This window comes from Punctularia strigosozonata (genome assembly GCF_000264995.1).
Source record: "Punctularia strigosozonata HHB-11173 SS5 unplaced genomic scaffold PUNSTscaffold_1, whole genome shotgun sequence".
Lineage (NCBI taxonomy): Eukaryota > Fungi > Basidiomycota > Agaricomycetes > Corticiales > Punctulariaceae > Punctularia > Punctularia strigosozonata.
Genome location: NW_006767433.1, coordinates 4,136,967 through 4,156,996, shown reverse-complemented (window position 1 = coordinate 4,156,996; position 20,030 = coordinate 4,136,967). Strand labels below are relative to the sequence as shown.

The 20,030-nt window shown below is 52.6% G+C and overlaps 6 protein-coding genes across 6 annotated transcripts; 3 read left to right on the top strand and 3 right to left on the bottom strand.

Annotated features, from left to right (window-relative positions):
- The first annotated feature begins 866 nt into the window (after positions 1–866).
- PUNSTDRAFT_49319 (uncharacterized protein) lies at positions 867–3,223 on the top strand. Its single transcript, XM_007379430.1, has 8 exons — positions 867–913; positions 971–1,070; positions 1,125–1,347; positions 1,409–1,528; positions 1,588–2,087; positions 2,154–2,414; positions 2,466–2,541; positions 2,599–3,223. Exons 1-8 carry the CDS (start codon positions 907–909, stop codon positions 3,121–3,123), a joined length of 1,812 nt encoding a protein of 603 aa, XP_007379492.1. The 5' UTR covers positions 867–906; the 3' UTR covers positions 3,124–3,223.
- A 95-nt stretch (positions 3,224–3,318) lies between these two features.
- Positions 3,319–4,609, top strand: PUNSTDRAFT_96536 (uncharacterized protein). The gene is made up of 5 exons (XM_007379429.1): positions 3,319–3,462; positions 3,526–3,666; positions 3,724–3,821; positions 3,873–3,953; positions 4,009–4,609. The coding sequence occupies exons 1-5, from the start codon at positions 3,400–3,402 to the stop codon at positions 4,310–4,312; spliced, it is 687 nt and encodes a 228-aa protein (XP_007379491.1). The 5' UTR covers positions 3,319–3,399; the 3' UTR covers positions 4,313–4,609.
- A 161-nt stretch (positions 4,610–4,770) lies between these two features.
- Positions 4,771–5,928, bottom strand: PUNSTDRAFT_59228 (TBPIP-domain-containing protein; the record flags this gene model as incomplete). Its single annotated transcript, XM_007379428.1, has 8 exons — positions 4,771–4,915; positions 4,975–5,111; positions 5,176–5,246; positions 5,299–5,333; positions 5,404–5,509; positions 5,564–5,687; positions 5,796–5,827; positions 5,877–5,928. 8 exons carry the CDS (start codon positions 5,926–5,928, stop codon positions 4,771–4,773), a joined length of 702 nt encoding a protein of 233 aa, XP_007379490.1.
- A 3,278-nt stretch (positions 5,929–9,206) lies between these two features.
- PUNSTDRAFT_49317 (uncharacterized protein) lies at positions 9,207–13,562 on the bottom strand. The gene is made up of 15 exons (XM_007379427.1): positions 13,368–13,562; positions 13,195–13,319; positions 12,580–13,135; positions 12,408–12,520; positions 12,266–12,354; positions 12,140–12,212; positions 12,009–12,077; positions 11,942–11,956; positions 11,775–11,881; positions 11,633–11,719; positions 9,864–11,567; positions 9,728–9,805; positions 9,578–9,675; positions 9,419–9,526; positions 9,207–9,371 (listed from the first exon to the last, which is right to left on the bottom strand). Exons 1-11 carry the CDS (start codon positions 13,527–13,529, stop codon positions 10,978–10,980), a joined length of 1,986 nt encoding a protein of 661 aa, XP_007379489.1. The 5' UTR covers positions 13,530–13,562; the 3' UTR covers positions 9,207–9,371; positions 9,419–9,526; positions 9,578–9,675; positions 9,728–9,805; positions 9,864–10,977.
- A 427-nt stretch (positions 13,563–13,989) lies between these two features.
- PUNSTDRAFT_140830 (uncharacterized protein) lies at positions 13,990–15,401 on the top strand (the record flags this gene model as incomplete). Its single annotated transcript, XM_007379426.1, has 2 exons — positions 13,990–14,487; positions 14,534–15,401. The coding sequence occupies 2 exons, from the start codon at positions 13,990–13,992 to the stop codon at positions 15,176–15,178; spliced, it is 1,143 nt and encodes a 380-aa protein (XP_007379488.1). The 3' UTR covers positions 15,179–15,401.
- A 1,458-nt stretch (positions 15,402–16,859) lies between these two features.
- Positions 16,860–17,840, bottom strand: PUNSTDRAFT_58196 (mRNA splicing factor SYF2; the record flags this gene model as incomplete). The annotated part of the gene is made up of 6 exons (XM_007379425.1): positions 16,860–16,928; positions 16,989–17,085; positions 17,144–17,235; positions 17,364–17,479; positions 17,535–17,649; positions 17,712–17,840. Coding segments are annotated over 6 exons (618 nt in total), but the record flags the coding sequence as incomplete, so codon positions are not given.
- Between the last annotated feature and the right edge of the window lie 2,190 nt (positions 17,841–20,030).

The window sequence follows — 20,030 nt, the reverse complement described above, 5'->3', positions numbered from 1 at the left end:
TCTACGAGTGGCTTCTTTTGCTCATATCATTGCTTTAGCCATGTCTTTGTCGATGGAGGATCTCGATGACACTAATAAGGTACGCGTTTGCTGCGGTCTTGCGCCGGTAGCTGTTCGACGTCCTATCCAGGCATGTGTTTGCATACCTTATGCCGAAGAAAGAGATTCGTCAGTAACAATTCCTGAAGATGCTGAGCCAGTTTCCTTCCAAAGCCTGGCCGATCCCATAGCACGTCTCATCTCCGACGCGAAGAGACAAGCGTACTCCAACGCTTGGAAGAAGTCGTTGGACAAGATCGAGGTATATTCACAACGGCTCTTGCCACTCAGCTTCAGCTGAACTCATACCTTTTGTGTGGAAAGGGTCTAGTCCGCGATATACATGCGCATGTAGTCGAAGACATTGTGCACGAGATCGCAATGGCCTACTCGCCCAATAACCTACTTCCTGGGCTACCCTACTCGGAGCTACCTATCTTGTGTCTCGTGGCAGGTATGTCTTCACCACGGAGCGTGAGAGCGACTGCTGACTCGATTATCTGGTCCTTCCCTGATTTTCTGACAGCTCAGTCATCTTCGCTGACTGAACTGCTGGATAAGGCACAAGAGAGATTGACTTCAAGAAACAAATCAGAGTTGACCCCGGAAAATGAAGCCAGCGAGCGGGCATCCGGGTCTGCGATCACAGTCCACCTAGGACCACCCGACATGTTCAGCCTTCAATCCGCCATGAAGAACCTCGTGTACGGCTTTGTAAACCAAAATCCTCACCTGGACAACCCGTCACCAGCCACCCCAAAGAGCTGGACATACAGGCCCCCGTTTCAGCTTGGCAACTCCCGGAGCCTTGGGGCTTATGATATCAACTTACTGATTGCTTGGTATGGTGAGGTCGTACGGTCACGCATGCATCGTGAGTTCTTGTCGATCAGTGGGCACACATCTCAGCCACTTATGCGTTATTGTCCAGTCACGGACGAGGAGTCGCATAATTCCCGACTTGTTGTTTTCGTACACGAATTCGAGGCCATCGATGCGCAAGTCATGTCAGACATGTGGGAGGTTTGCTCGTGAGTCGGTCATGTTTCAGTATCTATTGCTAAGGCTCATCGCTCTTTCGGCAGAATGCATGTATCGGAGTTGCCGTTTGTTTTTGTATTATGTCTATCTGTTCCACCGCCGGACGCAGGTGTCACCAGCATAGCAATGTCCTTACAAGACACGTCGATCCTGACGACGCCATGGTACCTGTCGAGACACTATCCTCGATCTGCCCTCGCACTCCTGCGCGTGCGCACGTTCACTGTTCCAAGTGGCCAACCAATCACCGAGGACATTGTACTGAAGGTACATCGCATGAGACTAATCGATTCTCGGTGTCTGAGCGAAGACGTTTCATCTGTTCTAGACGTTCTACGATCCAGCTTTCGCTCCTACACTTACGCCCGGCTCAGGAGTGCTAGACTCCATTCTCGAGCACATCTCGCGAACCGACTCCGGTTGGGTAACGGCTTCAACAGGCTTTCAGGTTCGAGTTGATTCAGACCATTCTGCAACTGCATTGTTCTGACGGGAAAACTGGTTCAGCTTGCACACATGAAGCACTTTGAAGTCGAACCACTCAGCTTTTTTGCGCTTGGCATGTTTGAGGGGAAACCGCTACGGCAGTGTATCGAAGACATGTTGTCCACGGGCGTACACTCGCACACCTTGGAGGAGATGCTTCGCACCCTCAGGGAGCGTCTGTCAGCATCGACTAGTCGCGAGGTCATTTCAAACTCGGAGAGTCGACGGCGTGCTGAGGTTGTTGCTATGAAGGGCGTGGAAGACCTTGCAAGCCTTCTCGACGCTGTTGACGAAGCACGGCGCACCTTCCATACGCGAGCTCGATCATTCAAGATGGCATTCCAGCTCTTGCTCCGTGTCCGGGAGTGGATGCTTGCGCATGGGTATCGGAGTGCCGATCCTGCTGCCTCGCAGGCACAGGCAAACAGTGATGAACATGGGGCTCCTGTCCTCAAACTTTTGCTAAGGATTACGAAAGGAGAGGCAAGTAGAGACATCCGGTGGTTGGGTATGATGATCAAGTGCGTATGTGCACGGCTGTTCGCGGACTTGCACATACGACGAAGCTGATCTCCAATTACATTCAGAAAATTGTCCGCTGTGCAAACTCATTCATTGCTGAGCAGCCTTCGAGAACTCGAGGAGGTTGTCTCTCCCGATTCTTCCGACGTCGGATGGGCACAGACGCGCATAGCAACGTACCTGGAGAATCTATCCAAGTTACTCGCAACACAATCCGAAGGATTCAACAATGGGGGGGAGCATAATCCTTTCGTTGGAGAAGGAGAGTCGTCTCATGCTTGCCAAACATCCAGGGAGTTCGGAGAATGGTTCGTCGAGTGGGCGCAGTCAGTTCTCCTATTCTTAACGTCGGGTCACATCTGAACAACGTGCGTCAGGGAACAGCTGACTCCGCTGGATAAGTGTACGCTGTGGGAAATATGGTATACGGGCTCTGCACCCTTCCCCGTTGAAGTATGCCTACGTTGTCTTTTCGTCATCTGGTTTGGCTTACGACCACCCTCAAACAAGATGCTCAATCCAGCACCCCGGAAAGCCGTCGTCTCTGCACTATATCACCCGGTTGGGTATATCGGGATTGCCCAGCAGCCTGATGCGCCATCAGATGTTGCAAAACACAACAAAAATGTTCGAATCTGGGAGCTACCGGACACCAGTATTCTCTTCAGAGGGTACCTTGAAGCCGGCAGGATGATCAATGTGTACGATTGGTACGAATCGTTCGCCGTCGTCCTGGAGCAACAAAGAGACATGCAAATACGGTTAGTGGAGGTACAGCAGTGTACTGATCGGGGCGCTGGTAGTCGTAGGTCCATCCGCAAGGGAAAGATGAGCACAGCTGGTCGACGATCACGCGATGATGGCGGCCAAATCAGCGCTCGTCACAAGGAGGAGATGGAGGAGGAGATATGGAAGATGGAGATTCGGGCGCGTTTCATGCGCGCGTTGCATGAACTGGACCGCCTCGGCCTAATCAAGCACACTGGGCGCAAGGCTGATCATGTCATTAAAACGGTATACGACCAACTGGAGTAGTATATACATATCAGAGAACGGAGCGGCTCGACGCGACTGCGCTTTAGCAGGACTTGCTTCCGAAGTAAACGGAAGACGGGATGAAGCCTCTTCCGCTCGTGCACAACAAACTAAAATAAGGAACTGAACGATGAGCTGCTTATATAATCCAGGCACAAATTCAATCCCTTCTGGTTTTAACCTCGACCGTCGCTACCATCACCCATCCCCCGCCCGCTGCTCAGCGCAACTACGCTCATTAGCACCCACACTCGTTTCTCCAGTCAATCCATCACAATGATCTCCTCTGCCCTCCTCGTTCTCGCTTCCCTTGCTCCAGCCGCCCTGGCCAACGTTTTCGTACGCTCGCGCATCATTCGCCGTCGTAACAGTCAGGCTGACGATGGTTTGGCTCTTTCACAGATTACTGCCCCGGTTGGCACCACTAATTGGCAGGCCGGTCAACAGCAGACCATCACTTGGCAGGACGACAATTCTTCCCCGTCGCTCGCCGACTTCGGTGACGCGAAGATATCCATCTACACCGGAAACGCAAACCAGCAGGTATATTTGACTCGTGCGCCATGCCATTCGCCGAAGATGACAACGATGCTGCTGTAGACGCTACTTCAAGCGATTGCCACATCTGTGAACGTTGCCACGACTGCCTCCGTAGTCTTCACTCCCGACGCCACGATCGGACCGAATGGCGATGATTAGTGAGCATAACCCTGCTTGGCAACCAACGATGAACCACTGACTCGTGCCAGCTTTATTCGCATTGAGTCCCTTAACCTCAAGGACGCCAACAACAGCCAGTTCCCTGCCGAGGCTTTCTCTGCCAAGTTCACGTACGTCAAACGTTCTCGCTACCTGTGGCATGGGTTGACGATCATCATACCACAGTCTGTCGAGCATGACTGGCACTTTCAACGCGAGCGTCCAGGCTGAGGTTGACGGCACGTCTACCGCTCCGATCGGCGGATCTGCTACTGCTGGCGCCTCGTCGGGTGCCAGCTCGCAAACCTCCTCGCGTGTTTTTGCCACCTCTTCTGGCTCCCACTCGGGATCGGCGTCTGCCACCGGCTCTGCTGCTTCCCACAGCGCGTCGAGCACTGCGACGACGAGTGGCGCTTCCAAGCATCCCGTTGCTGGAGTGAGCTTCATTGCCGCTGTCGGGGCCTTGTTGGCGGCCACTCAGCTTCTTTAAACCTTTCTACCTCGGTTTCCTCTTGATTCTGTCTGTCCGCATCGCCTTTCGAGCTTTGTCACTTCTCTACACTTCTCGTTCGGGAATCTCCGTATGTTTCTCTCTCCTCAGCTTAGGGTTGGATGGTTATGATTCCGTATCGGCACTTCGACTCGGGTCCTTCGTCTCTGTAATATCGTTTCGCTCGACATGATGACGAATGTTCAACGTTCAAACGTTCCTGCTCGGAAACTAGCATATGGGAAGTGTTGCTGGACATATGAGCGGGTTGATCAGTATCCTAATGAGAGCCCCTCCTTGCCAAGTGCTGATTAGTCCTCTAGCTCGTAGTTGTAGCGCAGCTTCGATACCCTAGGCGGCCAGCATTCTCGAGACGCAACTTCCGTAAATGAATTCGAGAACAGATCTGAAATAAGATCAATGGTGAACTTGAACTCAAACTTACTGGGACTCCACCATCACCGCAAACGGCGTGTATTGAGAGTTGCCTTGTCCGCCGCATCTAACTTCTTATGCTCCGCTGTGTCATGTTCGATGCCGAGTTCCTCCGCCAGCGATGCGTTTTCTTGTGGTGAAAGCGAGTCTGTCGCCACCCCCCAAAGTCTAGGACAATTTAGCCACGGGTGATGTATAAGTCAAAGAGATCTGAGGTCAATTCGTACGTCTGAAATATTTGCTTTCTCCTCAACCACTCTGAACGCCATTTATCCCACTCCACGTCCACCGTAGCGATGTCGTCAGCTGATATCAAATGCATGCCGGATCGCAGGGGTGCCAGAACGTTGAGCCCACGCTGGATCTGTCCCAACGCCCGAGTATTGTTGAGCTGTGGCGTAACACGTTCGTCATCCTGGCCAACGTACCGCTTTTTCGATCTGTTCTATCTGTGTAGCCAGCTCCGTGTCCGTGGGTGCGTTTCTGAGCTTCGCTAGCTCTAGACATCGGTAGCGTCAGCAGTAGTACGATGCGCAAGGTTTGTCATTAACCAGCAGTAGTTTGACGTATTTCGGCTTGCATCAGTCTGTGGGCCACCGAAAATCAAAAATCGACTCCGGACGGAAAGCAATGAATCAGTCGAGCGCGCAACCTACTTGTTGCGTCCCTGGGTCTCTGTGATTTCGCTCTGCATGGTGGTAATTTCCTCCGCAGTAAGTGCGGGGATTTTTGCTTGATCCGCCACGAAAAATGTGGTCTTTCCTGCAATACAATGCGTATCCTGTGGTATGCTGACGCCGGTTCACGGAGACCTACCATACGTCTTCTGTATCAACTCGCCCTTTTCGGCCAAAGATGCGAGGATTTTTTGAGTAGCCGCCTTCGGAACGGCTCCTTTCAGATTAGCTGAGACATCCACAGCTCCATAGGGTCGATTCATCTGAGGCCATGGATCAGCACGTGTCCAGAGGGTACCATCGAGGATCTCCCAGATCGAGGGAATGGGTACATTATGCGCATATATGCGCCCCCTGGAGAAGGCACTTACCCGTTTGATGTAGTTTAAAATTTTATCTTCAGCTAGTAACGATAGTCAGCGTCCTATCCCAACAATTCGAGCGAGCCAAACCTTCTTGTCCCTTCAAGACGGTCGCCTTCTCTTGTTTGCTTTTGGACGACATAGTTCCGGATCCAGAGTCGATGATTTCTTGTATGCGAACGCCGGCAGATGATAACCGGTATGTCTTGTGTTCAAGAGTATATATCAACCCGGGAACACCAATCACTGGAGAAAACCCAGTCGGACCAGACACTCAGAGCTCTGAGGAAGTGCACACTACATGCTTATGTGGCGAAATTGGACGGTTGTCGTCGCGTCACGAGGTCCGAGAAGGTTCTTTCATGTATGGCCCAACATTTACCTATTACAGCAAGTCTCCGGATGCGATCTAACGCCAAAGCCAGCCTGGTTGCCCCTTCTTGTAGTACTGATGCATTACTTGACATGTCGAGACGTGCTTGGTGAGTAGGCAGTAGTACTGAATGAACAAGAATGGTCATCATGGCGACATATGGTCCTCTTTCTCCGGATAGACGCACAAGAGTGATTCGTGAGTGTCAATGTGAAGTACTTAGCAAATAGCATCGCCGTGATTCAGAAACGCCGAAGCCTCCGCGATGGTTCGATGAAACACGTGCGGAAGTCAGAATTCAGACCGAGGTTTGTTGAGATCGGGGGCAGCCCGTTTTCGATTAGCTGCACCATATAGCGCCCGCCGACACCGCACGGCCATCGAGCCGCGGTCGAAGCTATGTTTCATAGCAACGTTGATCGTGGATCCAGGTGTCGAAACCAGAATCGAAGGTGGGAGCTGAACAGTGTTCTTTTTCGTGTAGACACCCATGCTCCTGCACCGAGACGTCACTCTTGAGTCATAGAATGCAGCAGCAGGACGGGAAAACGGGTCGAAAGTGAACTTAATACAGTGAATGTGGTTTCTCGACTGTGCACATGGAATCCGACGAGAGGTGGCAGTGGCAGGGGACCTCATACGAGTAAGTTAGCACCGCGCGAGGTAAATAGGTAGGTAGGTAGAGTAGGTAGATTGCCGACGTAATCCCGGTAGCGGAGCAGCTGGTTGCTGCGCTGCACGTACGCCGCCGCGAGAAACCTCAAAAATCCGATTTCGATCGATCCCGCCGATACCCACTCGTTGCTGCTGGTAAATCCTGTGACTGCACGTCTGGCGTACGTGCTGCAAGGGCTGTTCCATCATGGGGACGTCCTCACTGGTAATATACCTGCCTACCTCCCTCCGGTTGCAATTGGCGCTTGTTCCCGAAAACGGCCGCTTTTACCCCGTTTGGCTTTCTCCCGGAGCGGCTGATTGGACAATTTCGGCGATATGACCTAATTTATTCGAGCATGTGTTGACTACGTCTTGCTACATACTTGCTTGTGGAGATTTTAGTCGCACAACGATGCTTAGACAATCATAGTTATACAATGCAGTCCATGATAACGAACAGAGAATATCCTGAGCCTTCACGTGATCGTTTCCTTGGAAAATGCTGTCGCAGAATTGCCCAAACAATAGTCCGCACGCATTACAATGATGCCAGTGCCAACGAAGAAGGATGTCTTATTCTTGGAAGGGTTCTTCGAGTGCAACCCGCTGGTGTTCTCCTAGATCAGCACGCGCACATCACAACGCATAGTGGGCGTGCATATCAGTGTATGGGGGCGCTGACTGCTTCGCTACAAGACCATTTGTTCTCCATTGCAGCTAGTATCCTGGTCACTGCAATCCCCCACTATAATATGAGATGATGCGCCGACTGTCCCCCACCAGCGTTTCAGACGTTCAACCTCTGGACTCGACCTTTCACTAATCCTCAGAAAATTACTCGACGACTAGCATGAGCTACGAGTACCGGGTTGGTGGGTTATCCTATGGTTCTACGTCTTCCGCTAGGTCAGCCAAATTTCCCTTTCTGACTATCTCACTTACCTCAAATTTAATTGAGCACTGCAGAACCGAGCGCAACTCATCCCCCATCCCCAGTCCATACTCTCTGACATCGAGCCTGAGTTCCCCTTCCGCCGATGATTATTCCCCGACATCTACTGTGTACGCCGAGAAAATCGATCATGCGGCTTGACGACTGGACTAAATTGTTGGCAGGGTTTCGGTTACGCCCCCGCGCTCGCCTTATCCCAAGACGATCATACTACCATCCAGGTTATTCAGCTTTATAACACCGTTCGGCACGTCTCTGACAATACACACGCAGAGACGTGCCGGGTCCGCAAACTACGAGCCCTGGCTTTCATCAGGATTTATTATGGCCGTAAGCATTGAAGTGAACGAGCATTTTCCCTATTGCTCATTTGTTTCAGGGAGATGCACTTGCCAATGGGCCACGGACTAGATCCGATCGATGAATCATGGCCTTTCACAACGTATGGATCGCAAGTCTAATCTGCTGTCTCGCCTGTACATTCTTGACAACTTGTTACTAGAAATGATCATCGTGAATGTGATCTCAACATCGGCACATTCACGCACAGCGCAGCCCTCGGTTTTCATCCAGATATATCTTTTGATATGCACACTACCGACGGATCCGCCTTTGCTGAAGATTTAGACGGGCAGCGGCGGTGAGTTGCTTTCAATGCAGCGCGTTTCAAGTGCTGACTGGATATAAAGCCACGGGCATTCCGGATCTTATATCATGAGGCCTGCAGCTTCGGAAGGTGCGGCTGACCTGTATCTGGCTATAGAGTAAGTTTTACCCGGCGACTCTGAAGACCGACACCTGATTATTCATAGCCACGAAAACACTCGCGATGGTTCCGTAAGCTGCTGGGCCGATCCGCCGCAGCCACCCCTCCCAAAAAGAAGACGGTATGTTTGACGTCAAAGCACAGCGCTGGGCCTGAAAAGCTCTCCTTTAGATTTGCAGTCGGCGGCTTATACGGGCTTGCCCGCCGGCGCAGTAACGAAAGGTGTGTGTAGTCAGCCTCTGGTTTGCTCTATAGACTGATACAACTTCTGCAGCAGCGCACCACCGACCGGTATTCCTCGTGGCAAATCCGACCAAAAAGCCTGGTCGCGCCAGGCCGATAAACACAAGCGGAATTGGTTCCAAAAATTGCTCCGCAAGATAGTAGGGCGTTAAAGGGTTACATCCCACGGTCATATATATTGCCTGTATTGTGCAATCTCCTCATTACGGCGCGACGAACATCGCAACAACTGGTATAGAAGTGGCGATTATAACGATTTCTGCATTGGGACGCTTTGTATCATATCTATACTGTCAATTTTCACGTTTGCTTCCGAAACAATGACCTCACGAGCTCAGAATATGTTTGCATGGACATGTGGCAGTGCTTAGATACCGTATGTTGACCACCTTAAGCCATGTCCACATCATCCTCTAAACCGCGGGCCCGCGAGAAGCGCGCACCTCGTAGCAACGAACAAGAGAAGCTCAAGACGGTAGTACGCAGGCTTCCGGCTAATTTACCGGAGGATATCTTCTGGCAAAGTGTCCATAACTGGGTTAGCGACGATACAGTCTCCTGGAAGGTGTTCTACCCTGGCAAACTGCGGAAACGGTGAGTGAGAAGCAGGCTAAGTGGGTGTGACTTATATCAGGTCATAGACTGAATAAGGAGAACGTTCCATCCCGCGCATATATTGCGTTCAAGACCGAAGAACATCTGGCGGTCTTCAGTAAGGAGTATGACGGCCATGTCTTTCGGGACAAGGCAGGTGAGCCAGATTTGTGTGCACTAGCGCTTCAGATTACTCAGTTGCGAGGAGGGAACGAATCACAAGCTGTCGTGGAATTTGCTCCATATCAGAAAGTCCCGTCCGATCGCAAGAAACAGGATGCTCGCGTCGGAACGATCGACAAAGGTTCGCCTCCGGATATAATCGTGTATGCTTTTATCGATACAAACTACTTCAGATGAGGACTACATCTCATTCTTGGCATCGCTACAAGAACCGGTCAAGTCCACAGATCTCGATACACTCGAGTTGCTCGGTACTGCCAGACTCATCATGGCCTGGGTATATCACTCTGATTTTATGGCTTATGGTAGCACCCTCGGCACAACCGCAGCCCGAACAGAAGATCACACCCTTGCTCGAGGCGCTGATCGCCCAGAAGGCGGCTGCGAAGGAGAAAGCCAATCAACCACCGCCGACAATTCTTGCCGCTAAGCGTGACTCAAAGAAAGCCGCTACAACTGGGACATCCACGTTGACTGCGAACGTGAAACCAGGCCATCTCGCTTCCCAGAAGGGAGATAAGACTTCTGGCACGGCTGGAAAGACTGCCAAGGTCGGAAACGCGCCATCGAAAGATGGGTCTGCGTCGAAGAGCGGTGTGCCCGGTTCGTCAAGCAAGGCAAGTCTTCCTGCAAGGGCGCAAGATGCCCAAACAGGTGGCAAGAAAGGGAGCAAGCGCGGCACAAAGGCCAGCGCCGAGCCGTCGCAGTCGACGAGCACTTCCACTGCGGGACCCTCCTCACCGCCGAAGCAGTCTCCAGTCAAACCTAAACGCGAGCGGCCGTCTCGTCCAACCGCTGAAACTAATCCTGCAACCAGTCCCACAGTTGTTGCAGAAGCATCCGTTGCGTCAACGAGCGCAGGTTCTTCGGTTACTCTCAACGGAGAGGCACCACCGGCACGTCGTGTACGACCCGTCATTGGTCTGGCTTCCCGCCAGTTTGAGGCAGCCCTGGGTGGAGCTGGCATACGGGCTCGTCAAGCTAGAAATCACCCGGAAACCTCTGACTCGACATCAGCTTCTGCATCAGCCAATCAGGCTCAGCCTCAGGAACTTACCGCAAGCTTTGCTCCTGCTTCCGGTCGGCGGGGTGGTCGAGGTGGACGCACGTCCCCTACCGTCAACAGGAACGCCAGTGCAGCAATCGATCCTTCCACCATAATTCTCCAACGGATCGACGATCCGGGAGCAGAATTACCGCCACCGCCGCCCGCAGGATTCGGTGGCGCTGAAGACGCAAATGCAAGCTCACGTGGAGGAAGGAGAGGGAGAGGACGGGCCCGCGGCGGGAGTACTTCTCGTGGGGGATGAAACAACAAATATTAAGTGTTCAAACGCTCGTCGGTCTCAGGGGACTGTCTTCGGGAGAACTGCATTGAAACGGAAGCTTCCACGAAACCATAGTACACGGGATCGGGAATAATTTACGACTGCTGCCACAGCCATCCTAGTGCTACAGTCAGCAACGCGGCTCCGACATGCCATCGTCCCAAGCATTCCCTTGTCCACATATCAGCAAGGAGGCTCTCGCAGATCCGTGATCCTGCACTCCGCGCCTTTCCCTTCGCATTCGGACCATCAGTAGTTGTCGTATTAGCATTTGTTGTCGAAATTGGCGCAGAGGATAGGGGTAGAATGTGGCCACTGATACCCGTTGAGTCCAAGCGCAAGATGAGGGCTCCGCTACCATCGGCTGTGGCGTTACCGAAGACGGATTGCACGGGGGCCGCAACCATGGTCAACTGCGCGCCACCGAGGTCGATTCTAATTACTACTGTCTCGTAGTTCAAGTTTGCGGCCAGTATGAGGGCTTCGTATGCAGAACTCGAATTTGTCGCTGGACGAGCCCATGCTGCAACGTCGACCTTGGATTCATTCACATACTGCGTCAGGGAAAGACGGGTAGCGGTGGGATCTAACAGCCACGGCGCGAGCGTCTTGCTGAATACGGGAGCGATCTGGGCCGCAGCTTGTGTGATGTCGTCCGTCGTGGGCGCATCCCACGGCATTATGCCTGATCGTCGTCGTCGTGAGTATAGCTTGTACATCAACCCGCGGCTCCCGGTGCTTCACGCTCACCAACTGCTCCATGATTCACAGCCATGATCGTCTGGAGTTTGAATTCTGGTCCAGTGGGCACACGCTCCCAAAATTCCGTTGTTCCATCTGAAGGCGGCCATGCATATCAGCCACCGTGCTATTGATCAGCCGTGATACCCACCGAAAGCTTGGGGTACACTCCAAATAGCCAGATTGCGGTCGCGGCCAGCGAAGCGTCGTCGTTCGGACCAAGTATCCATCTTGTTCGTGATGTCCGTTAGATCGCCGCTATATTTCATGCCATGGTCAACTCGATGGAGCTATACCGGAGGAGTATGTAATGCCTACGTGCAGTCATCGCAGCTGTTAAGGGAACTCTATGAGTCATAGAGCAAGGCAGAATCTCTCCACGTACCCGCAGCAACCATATGTCGCGTTGCAAACCGTGCCATACCGATGCGAAAACGTCGTATTAACAGCGATTCTAGATAGCATCCCGAAATGATGAACAATGGCCTGGTCCGTGGGCTTACGAGAGACACCTACGGGTACGGGTCGCTAAGCACGATGTCAGCACCGGACGTGTAGTCCGTCCAGTGGAAGTCCCAGCAATTCAGCACTATGAGCAGCAAGTTGATTGATCATGATCAATAGGCACACAGCATCACGGACCGAGAGATACAGGATGATATCCATCGTTGCTGTAGAGAAACTCGTACGCCGCGGTTGTTGCGGCCGGGTCGTCTCCTGGCCCATCCGGCCTTGACTTTGTGTTAACCAACCCGTGGAGATGACAAATAAGATGGACACTGACTCGTCGTTAGTATACCACGCCAAAAGACCTTTCCTCTTCCTGAATAATTCTACGAACGGGGACACAGCGGACAAATTTTGGTAGATGTCCCTGAAGTCTGCCATGTACGATATCTAACAAGCATCGCCAATATAAGACATCGACAGGACGAAGTAACGGATACAAGACACACCCCAGCGCTATCCGCTTTGTCCAATATCGATTGCAAGGCAGTCAAGTTGTCGTATGGCGGAATCAGATGGATCGTATTCAGCCCGATAGCTTTCATCTGATCCACGATCGAGAGGTTCGAAGCCAAGGCGTCGAAACCGGTGTAGAAGCCGAACGTCAGGATTGGATCCCAAGAGCCATTCCCGCTCGACGACTGGCGGAGCATTGCGCCCGTTCGTCGGTCAATCTTGGTGACGGAGCCATTGTACGGGTTTGGAGGTAGGCGACGAAGGGTGGTATTAGTGATGAACCTTGCGGAAGAGCTTGATGAGAGAGAGGCGCTGCAGGTGAGGTTGTACGGGGTAGTCGCAGGTGGAAGAGAGGCGAGCGAAAACGAAGCTTCGGCGCCGATGCTTCCAACAGGCATCTGAAGTTGGACAAGCGGGGAAGAGGGTGACGATGCGAGGAAGACGGTGACATTCAGGGTCGGGGTCGATGATTCGGAGAAGTCACTGGGAAGGGCCTGCCCAACATCGTGCGTTACGTTGGCATCGATGATTATCGAGCCCGTGGTATCGCTATGGAAAACCATATTCTATCACTCAATGATGGATGAGTGAAGCTAGAGAAAACGCACGAGCTCAGGTACGGCTGCACCATAGGGGTGCATCTAATGTCCAAAAGTGGTGCGCTAGATGCTGCCGGGGATGTTGACCGACCGTCCAAAACAAATTGCGAGTCAGCAGGCGATCCCTGTTGATACTGCAACGGAAGTTAGCTCTCAGCCGGATTTGCGAGGTCATAACGCACATGTTTCCCGCACCATCTCAACCATTGATCATCTCTCTTGACCCCTCGGAACTTACGTTGGCTTCCAGCACGTACTCCATATACATCCTGCTCAAAGAGCAGTAGCAACATGAAAAATATCGCAGACAATGACCACGGTGCTTCATTTTGTCCCCTCGTCATCGTCAGGCGGTGTGAGGGCTCTCAGAGCAGGTGGTCGTGGAGGGAGGGTATGAAGGCTGGTTACTGCAAGGCGCTGTCTGCATCTCAACGCTTCTTCTTGAAACTGGGCGGGGCGTGCGACTTGGTGGAGAACGGAGGAAGATTCGACGAGCGGGGTGGCGTTGATGATGGAGACCATGCCGATCACGTCTGGTGCGGCTCTTTGTGCTCTTCGACCTCGGACTTATCTCCTAGCCATTCCCATTCCCTACAGATTCGCAGCACGAGCACACCGGAACGTGTGTCCCAAGTTGCAAAATACTCGCACATTGCTCAAGGTCCGGCGCGCAAAAGAGGCTTGCAGAGCTTCCTCTACAGCCTCGCGTTCGGCAATCGGTGCTACCCGTTCGTCCATTTTCGGCATGAACTTCATCAGAGTAAAACACCAATAACGCAAACTGGGCCGCCAAGAGGGATCCTCATGCAGATTGTTGTACAGCACTATTCGTCCACTACCCCGCCCGAACCTTCTGCCAGGACCCTCATCCAGGAAGGACGTCGCCTTGTTCACGCTGCTACATCATCCAAGGGCTGGTGTAATGTCGCCATCAATGGCCTGGGCGCGAGAAAGCAAGTGGACAAGGCCTCTGTCACGACCAGCTTTGCATATGCACCAGCGCCTCCGGTTCTCGCTTCGCAATACCGGGCAGAAATCGTTCTCAGGGAATGGGACACTTCCGCGGCCCCGTGCGCAGATGAAGATTATCGTATTTGTGACCTCGACCAGTTTGAGAGCACGAACTTCGAGCACTTGCTGCGGGCCTATCCGGAATCGTCTCTTCCCTCGTCGATTGGCCTTCATCATAGCCACCCGGGCCAGACACTCGACAATGCTTGGGACTTTCTCTACGGTCCACCCGTGGTAAAGAAACCCCCAGTCCATAGAGAATCGCTTGAGAACTTGATCACCGATGTAGATGTGAGTGTACCCCTTCTTCCGTTGCGGAAGGTTAATGTCGAAGTAGTTACATTGGCTGCCGCATCCGCAAGTTACACATTTTCCTCCTCCTCCCACGTCAGTCAAGCCTTACTCAAAGGTGCCTCCATTGCCTGTGCCACCCTTCACCACGGCACAAGTCGAGGAGTACTTGAACGACAGATGGGCTCGAGGAACCTGGATCGTGCCCGTCCAGGGCGCCTTGCCGATCAATGCTTGCACCTCAGCCACGGTATCGCCTCTCGAAAGCATGGCGACACCATGCATCAGAGAATCACAATCAGGCGGCAACCGTGAGGTGGTTTGGACGCAACATTGTCTGCTACAGTTCTGGGATTTCCTCGTCGCCGTTCAAGGATCAGGCAAGCTCGGTCCTATAAACTTAGCTCTAGAACTTTCACCATCGGAAGAACCTCCCTTCACACAACAAGCAGAATCCGCCATGCATGACCCCCTGGCGTCTTATCTCTCCATGATGGATCACATCAGGATCATGGTAGACATGCAATATGCTATGCATGTGAGGAGTGTGTTGGATGCCTGGAGTTATGATACCGGCGATGGAGGCACGGTCATGGATACTCTATCCCCTATTGCGAACAAGGTTCGAATACTGAAAGGCGCAACCTTGCTCCTCCTGGACAACCTAGGCCGTGGCTTGTTCGCTGTTTAAATTTGCGCCGCTCGTCCCACCTAACACTGAAGATCCACGACATGGTTGGCGAAGCGGATCCAAAGAACATTCAAGAAGAACATAAACCATCCCACGCAAGATCGGTCTAGTCTATCTCATATCGGGGACCGCGAAATCACCATGCGCATCTTGCTGAGGCTTCTTTTCAACGCGTTCCCCGCCCAGCTCCACCTCCCGGATCCTTTGTCAGGCTGATTGGCCTTCTTGCGGTGCCCCGACTGCCGCTCCTTCTCGTACAGTGCGGCCAGAAAGGCCAAAGTCAACTCGTCATCGAACGTCGTCGTCGACTGGTATTTCCGATTCTGGGCGCGTGAGGGCACAGTATGTGCGTGGGTGTTGCAAGCCGGTCCGATCGTGACGTCGACTAGCTGAGGGCGCGGGGCAACCACATGATTCCTTCGGCATGTGCGCTGCACGGACGCGGGATTGCTCGTGCGCTGAAGGGTTTCGATCTCGCCGCTGTGCCGTTCTTCACGTAGCGTTGGCCAACCCGCTCGTCCGCCACGTTGCCCGCGATCCGCCACGCTTCCGAACAACGAATCCGGGGGCAATTGGAAGGGACACGGCGGCCTTTTGTAGCATCGAGGATTGCCGGGCCGCGGCGCTGGTGCACAAGCTAGTACGATGGCGGGAAGACCGTCTTTGCTCGGTTCAATAACAATCGAAGTGTCGGCTTCTTCCTTGGACGTATTTGCCCGAGCAGAACTCACAGAACCCACAACTCTTCGCAGCCTGCGAACAGGCAGCTCCGGCGCCTGCTCAGTTGATGCCTGGTTGCTGTCCGAAACTTGCGTTGACTTCGGGATGACTCCAGATTGGAATAGAGGGAGCTTTGCCGACTCAACCGACTCGATTGTTGTTGCGGAGAGGCTGGGCATATTCGCCAGGGTTAGATACGCTGTTCCGTTCAGATTATCAACGATGCTGATAAATTGCTGGGACAGCGGGTTTTCTAGGCGAGTACCCACCCGGTTCTGGGATTATCTCGCAAGCTGCCAGTGACTGATTGGGCGTCATATCGACCATGTGCCCAGGCTCGCGCGAAACGGCTTCGTCGTCGTGCCATATGTGGTCATCTTTAGATGTCGGGCTAATCAGGACCGTCAGAGAACAAGAAGCCCGGAATTCCGCAATTGCGGGTGATAACGTATCTAGATGACTTGGCCTGAAGCTCCAAAAATGACGCAACATTAGCAAACACAGCGTACCAGTACTGATGAGTAGGCTGTTATGAGTATCCATGGCGGTGTGCATAGATTGTGCCCTCCGTGATCTGAGGCTCTTGCCGCGGCGGCGAACTCAGAACGTGTTGAGCGTCTGCGAGAACAACTGACTGATCGGACGGCCTTGCAGAAAGAGTCGAATCGCCTCCAAAGAATCCAACCACCAGGGTGGCATATCACCAAAGTTGACATGTGCGTCATGGATGATTATACTTACCCCTGAAGCCAGTTGGAAATTCGAGAGTTGAACCGATCCTCAACAGTTGCCGCGGCCTGATGCAATCATGTATTATACTACACGGGATCAAGAATACACTACAACTGTCCGCAATCTATACCGATTCTCTCTTAAGGCATTCTTGACATCGTGCAAAGACGAGCGATAGATATGGTGGTCATTGAGATCTCCCTACCAGGTTAATGGATATCGAGGCGGACTACAAGGCGGTTCCACGTTCGAAGCTTGCGCGAATCTCCGCAGTGTACTTGTCATAGTAACGAGCAATCTGTAAGTGAAGGGAATGTGAGCGGTCGAATCGCGAGGCGGTCCACGACTGTTCCCCCACCTTCTTATTGAAGACACGGTTGCGTTCGTTGATGTATGTGATATCGCCTTCCTCTTCGTTCGCCCTCTTCCTCGAAAACTTGTTCCTCTTGTCGATACTACAATGATGTGTGGGTGAATTAACAGACCAACCGAACGTCAGACTGGTTAACGAACTCTTTGTTCAGCTTGCTGACGACGCGATCAATCGCCTCCTCGCTCGGCTTATTATCCGCATAAATCAAGGTGTTTGCGTCTCTGTATAGGCTCTCCGCCGCGAGCTGTTGTGCATGAGAAGAAGGAACCACCTAAGCATGTGGTTAGCACCAAGCAGATGCTCGGTGAAAGCATTAATACACACCTGCATTTTGCTTGATTCGCCTTCTGCTGCTTTGACGAGCGTCCCAGGAGCTAGACCTAACGCGATCTCTTTTTGACGGTTGTAAGCAGCGAGATCTGGTTTGATGAGGTCAAGATCCTTCTTATATCGCCGCCGCGCCGAGTCCGCATGGTCTGTAGGACGTTGTATTAGGTCGATAGAGGTGGAAAGTCAGGGAAGGTAGCCCACCATGGAACTCGAAGTCAGCTCTCCGTGCTTTGCGTGCTTGTTTCTTCTCCCAGGCATCATTCTCTTCAATTGTGTACTCCCAGTTCTTGATGCGTTCAATGTCCTCGCCACGGTCCTGCGATAGGGTCAGCACATAAACGAGAAAAGGGGAGGGGAAGAGTATGAGTCTCCACTGACCTCAGCATCTGCCTTCTCTCGCAACGTCTCGGCCAGTTTACGTTGTCGTTCCAATCGTGCGGCTTCTCGTGCGCTCTGCTTAAGCTTCGTTGCTTCATCGACTACAGATGCCCGGTTCGCTTGAGATGATTTAAGCTACAACCAACCAATGTCATGAGGGGATGCGGTTATACGCAGGCCAGTAGGGAGCAGCGAAACAAATCAGCGGTAGTGACAAGGTTAAAACCCAACGAACTCGTACCATGCGCCTTCTCAGTTCATCAAGCTTGGCCTTACGCTCTTCCATGGTCAATTGCTTGCCACCAGATTCTGACTGCTCCTGTGGTTCTGGGGAGCCCTCCTCCGAACTTTGTCTCTCAGAAGGAGAAGCTGCTTCTCCAACCATCCGTTCTGCATGCGTAGATGTGGTTGGTATTGTTTCGGACATAGCGGACAGAGGTGTAGCCAAGGGCAGAGTCTGTGACGTCGACGTTGGACTAGAATTCCAAGGACTGAACTTCAAGTTGGTGGCGAGCAAGGACTATGCACAGCCACGGGCCCGAAACAGATTTTGCGAGTTTGCAAAAGTAGCTCAACCTTACACGCCAACGGTGGAATTGTTCTGAATCAGGCACAAAGCTGCAAGAATAGGCAAGCAGAGATGCATGTATGTTGTCCTACGCAGAAATACCAGTCGAAGAGCACTCAAATGGTGATCGTAGAGTTCATTGGTAACACCAACCCGGTCAAGGAGTGCGCAATTTGCATCACAGCCTACATACATTAGGGGGCCTCAAAGTTGGTGATTATGGGCTGATTATGCGTCCGATTATGCGTCGATTATGTGTCGATTCTGGTGTCGCTACACCACCATAATCCGACTCTCAACTTTGAACCCCCCGCTACATCCCCGGATTCTGTCTGGATTATGAACATGAATCTCCTCCTGCCGACTCGCCGGCATGTCCTTCTGAGCTTGAATACCGAGTTCGGCCGCACGGCCGAGCCTGCGTTTGTGCCCAAGTCGAAGAATGAGCACCTCACCTATGTCCCGAGGATATTCAGACACCTCTGAGTATACTGACGACATTCCTGTCGGGTGAAGGAAAAATTGTATATTGTCTGACTGAAACAATGACAGCAGTACTGAGTTACTATATGACCAGGTGCCTTTAGTGGCGACGAGGCGCGACCTCATGGAATACATGGACAAATGTAGTGTTACATATCAGTACTAAGAACACCATCCCCCAACGTCCTCTATGTGCCGTCACTAAGCCGCTCACATTGGGATTCTGCTGGACGGCTGCGATATTGCGCCCAGATTCCCTGAAGTGCGATGACGAGCCATCAGCCCGCAACCCACAAGGTCAAGCTCGGCCAAAGGCATATTGATGCGGAAGGCACGTCCGGGAACGACGCAGGACGGTGATGCTATCTTGCCTGTGACAAATGAGCGTAAAGATACTACCGTGGGAAGAGAGGAACATCCGAGCTACACACATGCCGTGCTGATTTACTTGCAACCACCTCCAGCACCATGTGCATTCCAAATCGTATTGTTGAACGACGTAGGTGGTGTTGTACGCACAGGAAAACGTGCCGTCCCGCCGGACCCGCATTGAGTGATTCCCTGCCATCCATGGAGTTCCTTATACGCCGATGAGAGCCATAAAGAGGACGAAGAACGTCAATACGACGTGGGTGGTCAGGGCCAGAACTATACGTTAATAAAAACCAGAGAGAGGACGGAAGAACGACGATGCGGCGGGGGTGGCCAGGACGAAGAGGCGAGTGGACATCCCAGACCCGGTGGGAAGGATTCCAAACTCCGATGTAGCGGGGTAGGTAGGTAGGTAGGTAGGTATATTGCCGACGAGGTCCCGGTAGCGGAACAGCCGGTTGCTGCGCTGCACGTACGCCACTCGTGCAGTCAACAGCGTGCCAAGCAGCTCGACGGTTTTCGTGAGCTGATGAAGCCGACCGCACTGTCTCACCACCGGCACGAAAAAGTCCTAGGTACATGTGTACATACAGTGCTATGTAATGTATGCTAGGCAAGCCGTCTTCAGCTTACTGGCGGAAGTCCGGCTCCTCAGTCAGTGCGTTAAAAACCCCGACCACCCCGCAAAACCACTTGGGAAAAAAGCGGGGTGGGGGAAAAGCATCCTCGAAGGAAACACAGACCTACAGCGACAGTCAAGCGCAATGGGCAAGGTAAGGCGTTTCTAATGCACTGTCTAAATCGTTGATACGCTGGGCAAGCCAGATGTCGACGGCAGCGGTCACGATTTTGATGAGCTCCTCACCTGCAGGGGGTCCATGAGGCATGCAACGGGT